This window comes from Lemur catta, chromosome 4, assembly GCF_020740605.2.
Source record: "Lemur catta isolate mLemCat1 chromosome 4, mLemCat1.pri, whole genome shotgun sequence".
Taxonomy (NCBI): domain Eukaryota; kingdom Metazoa; phylum Chordata; class Mammalia; order Primates; family Lemuridae; genus Lemur; species Lemur catta.
This window is the reverse complement of record NC_059131.1, coordinates 29,210,255-29,223,444: the sequence shown is the minus strand read 5'-3', so window position 1 is coordinate 29,223,444 and position 13,190 is coordinate 29,210,255. Positions and strand designations below refer to the sequence as shown.

General features: G+C 41.3%; 1 protein-coding gene across 3 annotated transcripts in view; it reads right to left on the bottom strand.

The window, feature by feature from the left end:
- Nucleotides 1-9,831: 9,831 nt before the first annotated feature.
- TMEM178A (transmembrane protein 178A) overlaps nt 9,832-13,190 on the bottom strand; it is a 58,380-nt gene continuing 55,021 nt past the window's right edge. For all 3 annotated transcript variants that reach the window (XM_045549455.1, XM_045549456.1, XM_045549457.1), the window contains one exon: nt 9,832-10,795. In XM_045549455.1, coding sequence (XP_045405411.1) covers nt 10,554-10,795 — 242 coding nt within the window. In that variant the 3' untranslated portion in view covers nt 9,832-10,553. The remainder of the gene's footprint in view (nt 10,796-13,190) is intronic.

The window sequence follows — 13,190 nt, the reverse complement described above, 5'->3', positions numbered from 1 at the left end:
CTCGACTCCCCAGTCACTTTTAATGTTTGGGCCTCTCAAAGATTTTGAATAATACAGTCCTTTTCCGTGTGTGCCTAAGCTTTAGTTGCGTCTTCAGGAGAAAAGAAAAAAATATGCGGGGATGGACCACATGACCAAAATGCAGCAAATGGCAGGTAGAAAAATGCCTTCCTTCACTGACTTGTGTGACAAGGTGTAGATCCTAAGAGGCAGTGGCTCTAATGATCTCAGTGTACTTGGCAGGATTAGATCGTGATTTTAGTTTCTGCTAAAATATCTTTAATATCAAATGCACATGACTATAAAGCTTTTTTGAGAATTTTTGAAAATTTGAGGATATCTTCTAGTTGGAGTACTATTTCATATCTTTGTTTCTCCTCCAGCACAAGGCACAGGGTGTGGCCCACATGAGCAATTAATATTTTTTTGAACTAAATTGAACTCGCTCCAGGTAGGAGGAAACAAATAAATGCCTGTGGATCTGAGAGCGGTGAGTCAAAAGGACACTCAGAAACCATTTAGGAGACAGACAGCCGTCAGGGGAGACACCGATTTCCTATGTAACCTAGAAAGCTAAGTCTCACTAGGGATTCAAAATAAATTGAAGTTCAAGAGGAACTGCTCACTTAGCTATTAAGTAAATATGACTGTTCAGGGAGCTATGCAAGAAAGCCTTTGGACTAAAATTAGGTAAGATGCAAAGTCTTAACAGAGAAATCCTGCTAATTTAAGAAATCTCAAGTGATCGCTTTTTATGCATGCTTATAATTTCCCATTGTATCGATAGCCTTTTCAAAGCTCCTATTCATTCACTCATTCATTCTCTCCTTCATTCATTCAGCTATCAGGCATTTACAGAATACTTGCCACCTGTCAGGCTCCTCTTTGGTAACCTGACCCTGCCCGAATGGCTGCTATGACCGCTCTCTGAAAGCGATCTGGGCAGGGGCAGGAGGACGCCAGCCAGAAGCCCCTGCTTCTGAGAGATAGGAATATCCTTGACCTTTGGACATAGAGGGATAAAACCACTTTCTGGAAAATCTTGACAGAGAGAGAGAGTCGACCAGAGTCCAAGAAAACATTTGAGAGTAAAGTTATAGAGTGTTGGGAATTTAAAGAAACAACTAAAAACGTGTCTCAGTACATGGAGAACTCAGCTTTTTATTTTAGTTAATTTCCATGGATTTATTGCATTCAAGAGAATCAGGAGATCTGAAGTGTAACTGTGACATCTTAATGCTACAGTCATTTAATACTGTCAAGTGTTCATGAAGTTCCTTGGCGAGTACCTGCCTTCTCTGGGATGAAACAAACTGGAGTAGATATTCCAGGTCCCCCCTCTCACTCACATTATTTCCACCATTGTTTTGGTCACCTTTCTGGCTTCCCTTTTGTGACTCCTGTCCTCGGTATCCCTACACTATTTGAGATTGCTTTCACCTTGGAGGACTGGGTGTATTAACCATGTGCTTTGCCAGGGAGCCCCAGATGCCTGGTACGGGCCTCCAGTATTAACGTGGGAACCAAGGAAGATGGGTTCACTGGCCAGAGGTTTTTCATCTGTTTCTATGTAAGTCAGATTATATCACTCCTCTGCTCAAAATCCTCTGATGACTTCCTGTTTTACTCAGAATAAAATCTAGAATCTTGATCCAGCCCCTGACGTCCCTCTTACTTTATCTGCAACTCTCTCCCTTTGATGCCACCTTCTGCTGACCCTGGAACGTGCCAAGCCCATTCCCATCTCCGGCCTCTGTGCTTGCTGAGTCCCCTCTCCTTGGACATTTCCCCTGGATGCCTGCACTGCTCAGGCTCTCTGCGCAAATGTCCCCTTCTCAGAGAGGCCCTCCGTGGCCTCTATATCCAAAGTGGCCACCCCCTCGCCTCTGCCACTCTGTTCTCACCTCCTTTGTTCTCTGTAGCCCACATCACCACCAGCTATTACATAAGACATGTTTGATTACTGCCTGTGTCTCCACCATTGCAGGGGCCACTAAGGGAGGGTGGTGGCTTTGATTTGTTCAGGTTTATCTCCTGCACTTAAATCAGTCTCGGGCACGTATTAGGCACTCAATATAGAGTTGACACATGAGAGAGCATGTGAGTGAATGAGCAAGTGAACAGAGCTGGTCATTCATTCTATGACCACGTGTGTCTTTGTTCCACGGTATTGAGATGTCCCTATTTTTGCCGAGACCCCAGAATCATCTTGCTATCGTGGGCCTGCTCTTAAAGGGACTACAAATAGCTCAGCTCTAAAATCCTAAGTGGAGCTTCCGGACAACCAAAGAAAAGTAACTTTGAGAAATGGAAGCTGTGAGGCAGCAAGTCTCCTCTACATAGCAGGGACCATCATCTTGGTGACACTTCATTCGCCCCCTCATTCCTTCAGCACACATTTATTGGCATTTACTCCACACCCCAGTGACCCCCGAAACAAGGTCCCTTTCAAGGTCATCTGCCAACCAAGTGAATGGAGCAGAAAGGTCCTGGATGCTAAGCCACATTCCCCCTCACATTGGCCCAATCCAAGCCTTCCAATGTCACAGAGGAAAAAAGAAAAAGATATCTTTCCCTGAAGGAATGTTTTTTCTCTTTTTCCTCTGTGACATTGGAATGTATGGAATCGTGCAGCACAGAACCAGCTGCTCAATCGTTACTAGGTAAAAGCCTGACACTTTTCAACACCCTTCTTGATTATGTAGGCGTATCACAGACCCACAGGCTGATTGCTTTAAAAAAATAATGAAATTGCACTGAATTTCATCTTAACCCATTGCATTCCTACTCATCTGGCTCACACGGTAACTGGTATTTCTTTTCTTTTTTTTTTGGACAGGCTTGTGAGAAGAGGGCCTCTCCCGTGTCCCACCGCATGTGGCTCCATGTGCCTCTCCCTCCAGCTCACCCTCGTTCTTCCCTCGCCTTCATGTCATTCCTCTTGAAAACCATCCGCCCCCCACCCCTGTGAACACCATGTAAACTGTTCCTTTATGTGGAGAATTCTCTGCTTAAGAACTGGCTCATCCTCTGAGTCAATACTGCATTAATCACTGGTGTTATCTCCCCAGATTACCTTTCACAGTTGGTTTCATTTCAATTCCCGAGTCCATTTTATTTGAGAAACATGTTGGCACGATAGTTTTTTCACCGTGTTCACAACAGAGGCCTATACAACAGAGGCTGATGCTCCTTCAACATATTTGCAGGAATATAGATACTTAGATATGCCGACCCCAAAATCGAGCTAGCTCCTGTCCTGGGGACCTCAGCCTTCTGCCAGGGACCGGCTGAGAGATGTTGGGTTCATGCTCAGGGTCCCACTTCCTCTACTGTCGGCAGGGATGACAACCACAGCTTCCCTGTACCTCCAAGGCTATCTCAGGGTTGGTTTTGTTTTTTGGGTTTTCCCGTAGTCACTGCACAGCAACCAATCTCTCAAAGAGAAAATATAAAATAAAATACTGTACTCTCCTTGATATGTCTTTAAAAAACTTGGAAGGTATCCTTGTATCAACTTGGCATCAGATGGCTTTATTTTATTGTTTTGTGTAATTTAATACGTTATGTTTTTAAAATGAGTTCACATTCAACTTGAATAAAGAAAATAAAAGTTTATAGAGGTGTTGAAACTGTCTTTCGAGTTTCTTAAATGTGTGGTTATTGTCAACATCCCTGGAAAATATCAGTCACGGACGTCTCCAGAGAGGTTCAGGGAGCCGATTGACTTTCAAGACAGCCAGGAAGCAAGGACTAGAATTCACGAGTCTCTCAGTTGCTATCCTACCTCTAACCACAAGGCTATATAACCTCCTTTTTTTTTTTGAATAATTGCTTTCATTTAATAATTTAAAAAATGCCATCAGGGATGCTTTCACAGGACAAAGTAAGAAGGACCTACCCACTTAAATATTAATCTTTGAGCAGCCCTAGTGACATGGGGATTTCTCATAATGTTTTGTGGGGGAAGTGCCAAGAAGGTAATTAAAATTGCTGTCATACCTTTAGGCTACTGCAGACTACAAGGTCTCTTGAAGGTCAGTCATGTAACGAGAGGTTCTTATGAAAATAGGTCTGGCATTTTTACCGAGTTGCAAAGGGCAGTGTGTGCTGTGGTTTAGAAATACAGCAGCTTGATTAAAATCTACAGAGCAGTAACTTCCAAAGGGAACCACGAAAAATGCAGGGGAATGTAAACTTATCTAGATGTATAAAATTTTGAAGACTGGCTCAGACATGGTTAGAGACGCACTATGGGTGTGCTGCTGGAGCTTAGACTTTGGTGTGAACAGGCTGGGAAACAAATCTTGGCTTTGCCACTGAGTACCTTATGGAAGGTTACTTAACCTCTCAGCATTAGCTTCCCCACCCATGAAGTAAGGGCAGTAACAACAAGGTAAGGTGTGTAAAGGGCATGGCCTGAAATAGTCACAGAGGAGATGCTGAATCAGGGACTCAGTGTCATCAATGCCAAGAGACAGAACTGGAGGGGACTTTGCAAATCAGAGCTTTCTTTTCCACTTTTCATTCATATCTAACATACACAAGAATGAAACAGACCTAAGAGTTGTCAAGAATGTGACACCAGTCCCATCTTCTTAGAATCAAATGCCTTAAAAGAGTCGGTTTTTTTGTTTTTGACTTTTTTTTTTTAAATGAGCACCCGGCAGTGTCCAGGATTACAAATGGCAAACCAACAGTTAGGGGGAAAATGAGAAAACCTCAGCATTTTATTCAGATCTTTGGGTTCATTTTAAACTCTTATGATTAACAGGTGCAACCAGTGTGATGATGAGAGTAATGTATTTTCTGTGTGGGGAATGAATTTGAAGCCCACTGAAGGCACAGCTGAGTGAAGTTTAATTCAGGCATGGCCAAGTTTCTAAAGCAAGTATTCACGTGTTCATCACAGTCAGCTTGACTGACACACAAAGCTGTGAGGATGGAAATGAAAAGTGTTTTATGATTTGAGAATTTATCGTCCCGAGCTGTGATTGTGCAGGGTCTAGCATGTTCTGGGAACGTAGTCAAAGGAGCCTGGGCCCTTCTTGTAGGATCCGGCAGAGCCTCCCTGAATCCTTGCTATAGCAAGGCTTCCATGCTCTTTCCAGAATTCCCAGAGGATGCCACTCCACATATATACAGATATTGAGGGAATTCACCTTTAAGGTTCTGATTTAGATTCAGAACACTTCCTGATGAGCCTGCGGGTAGAGCTCATCCATCCTCACAAATCACTCTCAAAGCAGTGGTGTGGTCAGTCTTGGCCATCCAAGATTAGCTGATCATGGGGACAATGGTCTGTGTATTTTGTGTATGTCAGGAATGTCAGCCCTGGGACATGGTGGAAGCTTATCCTCAGAATTTCACAGTGAGCTTCAGAAAAGGAAAATGCTTAATTACAGCAGACCAAAGTCAGATGGGATTTCAGCTGGGGGTGGTGCTTGCTTCGGCAGCACATATACTAAAAAATAAGCTGGGGGTGGCCAGTGTGTGACATCTGCCTTTCCCGTTAGCTTGCAATCCCTACATCTTTGTGCCTTGACTGAAATCTTCCCAGTCGCCACTAATTGAGCAAATTCACAATCAAAGTGAATCCTAGTTCCAACCCTGGTATAGGCAACATCTGCAGAACAACTAGAAATCAAAGAGGAATCAGCTGGCAGTTGGATCAAGTAGAGAGAGGGAAACTGGGGCTTTGAACCATATTCTCAATTACAATTTTCAATCCCAGCCTCCATTAAATAAATGCCATCTTATAGGACACTAAGTTTACCATGAAACTTAGCATTTTTTTCTTTTTCTTTTTTTTCCCAAATTATTTTATCCCCTTTTTGATATAAGAAGTGTAGTTTCCTCAGTAAATAATCTAACTCTAAAAATTCCTTAGGTGTCACCCTTGATGACATCCCTCCCCTTGTCCCCTATCCAGTTTACCAGCAAATCAACGCCCCCTCTAAAACATGTCCACCCACTGCTCCCCAACTCATCGCCACCTGTTGGTTCAGGCCACCATCTTTCTTCTCTCCTGGATTCCTGCAACATCCACCTTCATAACTGGCTTTTCCACCTCCAGCCTTGGCCTCTTCCAATCCATTTTCCATCCAGCAGCAACACCGATGTTCTTAAAATGGAAGTCAGTTCACATCAATGTCCTTCTTTAAACCTTTTAATTGCTTTCTATTGCCAGAATAAAACCCAGCCTCCTCAAAGCAGCCAGCAAGGCTCTATCTGTCTCACCTGCACCATGGTCTTTCCTCGTTCCTATCTATAAAACATTCACTTAGAGACCCACGAGAGACCCAGCATAGCCCACGTACCCATAGCAGGCAATATTTTACAGTGAATGCTACAGGGGAGGAAAAAAAATAGGAAATAAAGACAAAAAAGTTTATCATTATATAGCCAACCAATTTTTCCTCTTATAGGAGTTTCAGGCAGACATACTCTAATCAGTTTTAGAATAATTAGAAATCTTGCTTTGAAGACTGGGAAAATATAAGTTGCATATTGAGAAGACATATTGGATAGCCATATGCCCGGTATGCAATTAGGTGCCCTGAGCATCTTCAAACATTTGTGGTTGTCCTGCATGTGGCACAGAGAACTTCCTCTCCTTCCAGTTAAAGAACAAGGCCCCTGAGAAATTCAAATGCAATTTTAAAAGAGTTCTTGGTCAGTGTAGCTATTTGCATTCAAAGGAAGTCATTTTTGAAGCATTCCTTTCAGAATTCCAATTAGGATTTAAGACATACACATAAATGGAAAAGCTTTAAATTGAGGTGTAGAACCATATTGAGGTTACTAACTTAATAATGTTTGAGCCATCAAATAAATGTTCCATAGTACTTAGTTCATAACACATTTTAAGTTATGTCTGGGTTAGTTTGGGTTAATAGTCCCTTTAATTATTCTAATGAGGCTTACTTGCTTGCCAAGCTATATTCTCTCTCTATTTAGCCTCATCACACTACTGTATATTTTTTATGGGCTCCCTAAAATTGGTGCTAAGGGATTCAGTTCTGTCCAGGGAAGAAGACAGTTTACCCGTGACTCTGAATTCCTTCACTGGGTGGGCGAAGAACTGGAGACAGAGCACAAACAAGGCACCGGTTTCCACCTTGCAAGATGAGCCTATGGTCTGCTTGTGGGTTAGCAGGTAGTTAGCATGCAGAGTGTAAACGGCTAGGAAAGGGATCAAGGCAGCGTAGCATGTTTGCAGGAGCCATCCAGCATGTTGTGGTGAAGCGGGACACAAGGACAAGTCAGAGTAAGTCAGGATTCAGGTAGAGGAGCGGATGTCCTCAGCAGAGGAAACAACCTGAGCAAAGACCTGGAGGCGGTGAACAGACAATGTGAGCCTCCCAGATGCAGGAGCCTCCGTTGGGTGGTTAGTCTTGAGCTCCTGGGCTTCCATTTACCTGAGTTCCAGGATCCCAGGTTCCTCTTATCCCCTTTAGCTCACCTGTGTAGCACACTTTTGTCCTCCAAATGTTAATAATTTATTTTTTATTTTGCTGAGGATAAATTTAAATAACGAGAATGTTGTGAAGTGAAATGCACAGTTGATGGGAATGCAATTTTAAAGAAGTTTATTTTAATAACTGTCTGAATTACTTTACTCATGGGATTTATAAAATCATTTAGGGCCAGAAAGGGGAACTTTAAATTTTTCTTTGTACTTTACTGCATTTTACTAGAATGTAAGCTTCACAAGGGCAAGAACCTTTGTCTGTTTTGCTTCACTGAAGTTTTCCAAGTTCCTAGAATGGTGCTGGGCACATAGGAGACATTCAATAAATATTTATTGAAAGATATAATGAACTTTATGGGGAATATTACATTCTATGGAAGTTTCCCACGACCTGCAATATCTTGACTATCAAGGGCCCATGGGGGTCCACAGAAAGCGGGGATAGGGTTCCCTCAGAGTGGGTGGCAGTGGCTCTAACACTGCAAATAAACCAGGGACAAGGCTGTTAAAAAGGGGAGTGTGTGGGACAGAGAGAGAACATAAGGAGAAAAATAACAGATCTCAATAACTTATTCTGTCCCACACAGTACTGTGCAGCCATTTCAATCATTCTCCATTCACAGTCCAGTTAAGAAAACATGCCTAAGAGAAGCCCAGGGACTGGGGGCCAACATTTGCTCACCCTTCTGTGCCAGTAAATGGAAAACAAGGAAGCCTGGCCCGGCACATCACTGCTGTGTACCGAGGCTGCTCCTTGCTCCCAGCTCACTTTGGCTGGAAAGCGTGGAGGCTCAGGCCTCACCAGCACTCGTCTGAATCCTAAGTGAACTCCCCTGGCTCCTGGGCAAATCTTTCTGGTGTGTGAACCCTTCAACCTTCTGCCACCGTGAGGCTTTCTTCCATTCTCACCTCAAACCCCTACGAGGCTTCTCTGAAACTTCAAAAGTTACTCACTCAGACACTGCTTTGGTGGTTGGAATACAAATGTCCAAGAGTCTTGACATCGTCTATGGGGATCTTTAAAGAAGACTTCAAAGAAAGAGCTCTCCTGCTTTGAGAATTTCCCATATAAGAAATAAATGAAAATAATTGCCCCTTTCTGCATGTCTCTGATCTCATCCAGAGGGACCGGTTTATGAAACAGGCCTGCGAGACTGCCCGTGAATCCCCTCCCAGGCCTCTGCTGCGCCTGGCACCGCAGGGTGAGAGCTGGTGTGGTCACCAGCGTCATTTAACCTCTTCCAAACGGCTTAGGTGATAGCACGTGGACACCGTCACTTGGAAATCGGACTTTATTCTTTGGGGGTGGATTATCATTTTCCTTTTATGAGTACTAAATCAGTTCGTATAAAGAAGAAAGAAAAGTACCATTTGTGACATTAAAATCTGAAGCAGTGTCTTACTTCTGGATATGGCATCTTCCCCCGTTTTACAGACTGTCTTTGTCCCGTGCTGGGTGTAGATTAGGGGATAATGTTGGAATTAAAAGGAAAAGCTTAGAAGTCAGCCAGTGCCCGCCCCTCCACGAAGGATAAGGAAACACAATGGCAGTATTTTAACTTTTGTCCTGTGCCCACATATCAGAAAAGGATTGAGGGAAAAAAAATGAAGCAAAGGCTCTAGGTCTCACCCTCAGCTTCCTTATCAGGAAAATGGGAGTAACAACACCCACTCACAGAGCCTCGGGAGGATTAAGTGAATAACACCCGGAGAAAAACAGCCTGGCATACAGTAAGGACTAAATAAGGTAGTTAGCTTAATCAGTAGCTAAGGAGGTAACCACGGTTCTGGCCCAAACAAGTGGCTCTCAATCAATGGCAGCTGCACATCAAAATGATCTGGGATGTTTTTTCAAAAATACTTAAGCCTAGGCCCAGCTGTGGACATTTGGAGTTAATTGGTCTGAGGGAGGGCCCAGCTTAGGTACAGTTGGAAGAATTCACAGAGAGAGAATAAAATTTTAAATATTATAGTCAGGTTTAAAAAGAAGCTTAAAAATGACATCTTGGCCAGGCACGGTGGCTCATGCCTGTAATCCCTGAACTTTGGGAGGATTGTTTGAGCCCAAGAGTTCCAGGTTACAATGAGCTATAATCAGCTACTGCACTCCAACCTGGGCAAAAGAGCAAGACCCTGTTTTTTGTTTTGTTTTGTTTTGTTTTTAAAAAAAGACATCTTTTGTCAAAAGCAAGTGTGTGGTTGCTATGAAAGATAAATAATAATGACCAGCCTAGTGGAAATGAAGCAATCCGTAAGTCTTAGTAAGAGTCTTATAAAAACAACAGAGTCCCCATCTGACCAGTGTGGCCAGGGAGACTTGTTGACACAGCTAAAAGACACAGGAAAACACACCAAGATTAACAAGGGGGCAGTCATTTAATGCAGAAATCCAGTTAACATAAAGAGACGGAGGTTGAACAACAGATAGGACTTCAAACACTACTGCATAGTGTCACAGATTAGCTCTTAAACATGGTTGATCCAGTTTTCTTATGGTTTTGATCCCAGTACAAAGACAGAGAAGAGACTTCAATTAAAAAAAAAATAATAAGGCAACAGAAGAATCTTCCTGTGACAAGGAACATCCACAAATAATGCACAAAGATTTGGTGCTGACACAACAAGACACCATTAGGACAAGTTCTGAAGATGCCGCATTGAAATTTAACAAGCATGGTACATGACAAGAAAATTATACTCGCTTTGTTACGAATCCTTTTGCAAATAGAAATGACTCTCGGGTAATTGTTATATACAAACCTTCTGAAATAAATGGAAATCATACAAATTTTTCCATTGCAGTTTCCTCTTTTTCTACACCTAGAAATGTTCCATGGCACTGCTCTCTATTCCTCACAGTCAAAGCATAAATAGTCATTAAAGCACTTGAATCCACAGTAGTCTCGTCCTTAGAAAGGTTGGGAGGTTTTGCATGATTTTCTATCAGTCATCCAGAAAGGGCTGGCAGGCAACAGGTTGGAATGTAAAAGACCGCTTTGTGCTTCGAATCCGGACGTGAACTCGGCGCCGCTCCCCTCAGGGGTCGCCCGCACTGTGGACGGGCCCTGAGTGCGGACAGTCATACCGTGGAGTCTCTGCCCGACTTTAGATGTGCGATCTTGGTCCGGCTAATAAACGGATAAGCGATGCAGAGACCTCCAGCTGCCACAATAAAGCCTAAACTGCACCAGGCGCAAAAGATAGACCAGCTGTAGCCATGTTCCACATCAGCAGGCAGGCTATAAATTAGCTTCGGGAGCCGGTTCAAATCATAAGAGACACTGGCGGCATAAGTACAGAGGGAAATGGTGCAAAATATCCCTATAAATAATACAGAGAGAACAGAATGATTAGTTACAGTTTGGTCTGCTACAAGGCAAATGCCAGACAGGCCTTTATGAAAAGCAGATCAACCAGTGAGGCAATCACTCCAAATTCATAAAGGCTCTATAATTCTTTTACTTGAATTAATTCACTCACCAAACACTGACAAAACTTCTCTGTGCCAGACCCTACGCTAGGCATTGGAGATACAGAAATGAAAAAGATAGGCAGGGGAATTCTGATAACTGGAAGTATTCAGAACTATCTGATTCAAATGGTTATGTATATTGGAAATTAGTTTTGCTTTTTAGTCTTAAAAACAATTTAATAAAATTCTAAATATTCTTAAGGAAAAAATCTTCTATAATCACTCAAATCTAATGCAAAATAGTTTTCATTTCCCTTTGTTCTATACCTGATTTGATACATTTTTATATAGTTGCAATCATTAGACAAAGTCTGCTTTTTCAGTTATCAATAAGTATTTATCATGTTGTCTGTAAATAATATTTTACATTAATTCACACAAGTAGCTAAACCTTTTTTTTAAGGTCTGGCATATACTAGGGCCTCAACAAATGGTTGTTTTCTTTTTTTTTTTTTGAATGAATGAATGAATGAATGCTTTTAAATATTATAAATTAAGACCAGCAATTTGGAATTGATGTAAAATAGCTAAGGAGGTTATAGACCTCAACCATTCAAAATGTAGGCAATTGGGGTGATATAAGGAAAATGGACAGACCTCAAATTTTACTTTTTTATACCAATACATGTATGTATAATCCTTCTAGAATACGAAAATCAGCATTCTGATAAAAATGTTTCATAAGCCCAAAACACAGGATGTTTAGTACTCAAGTGACGAAACAAAGATGTAGATGCTTCTATTTTCCCACAAGGGACCTCCACGGATGCTTCTTTTGGATGGGCATGGGATCAGAATGAGGCAGTTGCTAAGTTGAAGGCAGGTAATCAGAAGCTGCACCCAAGCAAGGGTCAGGATGTCCAGTTCTGTTCTGAATCCTACACATCTCTTCCTGTGTACAAGCCAGACAGTATCTATTTGCTGGAAAATTGCTTTGGTATCCTTAGGACACATGCAGCATCTCCACCAGAAATAGAGACACAAATTTTGGAGCTGAAAAGAGACAGCTAAGAGTAGCAGATTCCCCTCTCTTTTTAACCTAAAGCTTTGGAGATCAGAAATGCTAGCAGAAAAACAAATTCACAGCAGGCAGCAATTTGGAGGAAATAAAGATCACCTTAATGCCATTTTTAAAGTGTTAGAATTCTGCCTCCTTTCAAGTCATGTAAGGGCACATTGCCTGAATCCTTTTCTAAATGTGAATTTAGAAAATAAATGTTCTAAATTAAAAGGACACTTGATCTGAGATAATTTGATATTTCCCACTCTTTGCCTAATTCTGTAATTCTGGTTTTCTAAAAAGGATAAAATCTTATTCCCACTCTTTGCCTAATTCTGTAATTCTGTTTCTCTAAAAAGGATAAAATCTTATCTTCTGACTTCTTGCTCCAATTTACTACAACAAACATATCACTCTGAGTTCTCCAAAAAAAAGATCAAGACGAAAATAATGCCTTCATAAAAGAACACTCCACTGCTTTTTTCAAACCTTGTGAAAAGCAAATGTTCTTACATCTACATGAATGTTTTCACTGGCACAAAAACAAAAATGGTGTTTATATATAACAAGACCCTTTTAATGAATGCTGGTAATTGAAAAATATTAGGCATTTAGAAAAAAATTGATCACTCTGGAGTATCAACAGGTAAAATATAACAATATAACAAGGACCTATTCATAGAAAAAACAACTCTATTTCTGCATTTAGCTTTCTGCATACAGCTGAATTCCTAAAAGCAAGTATTTTTATATGTAACATGGTTTCAATGACCTCCGAAAGCTTGAGTTCAAACTTAGACTTTTAAGCATCCTTTGATGTCTAAATGCATTGGGTTGGGAAGCAAAAACTAGGTATTTTAGTTTCCAGCTCTACTAATCACTGTACAACTTTGAAATTATTATACCTAACCTTTCTGAGCCTTAGTTTCTTTAGCTAGAAAAAACATTGAGAGACTTGGTTACTAAAGTCCCTAAAAAGTGCCAAATTTCTGTGATTTTGTAATTCCGAAGTAAGACATAGAACAAGAATACTTCCTAAAACTTCCTAGTGAATCTAATACTCAGTATTATGCAATTAAATAAAAATGGAATGTCCTATGTATTAATATTTATCTTTATGCACATACTCCCTCTGATTTTATACTAAACATTGATTTTATTAGCACCTCTCTTCTGCCAACCATAAAATCACTTTTGGTGAAATGAAGTTTAGCATTACATCACCGGTTCATACTGAATAGGAA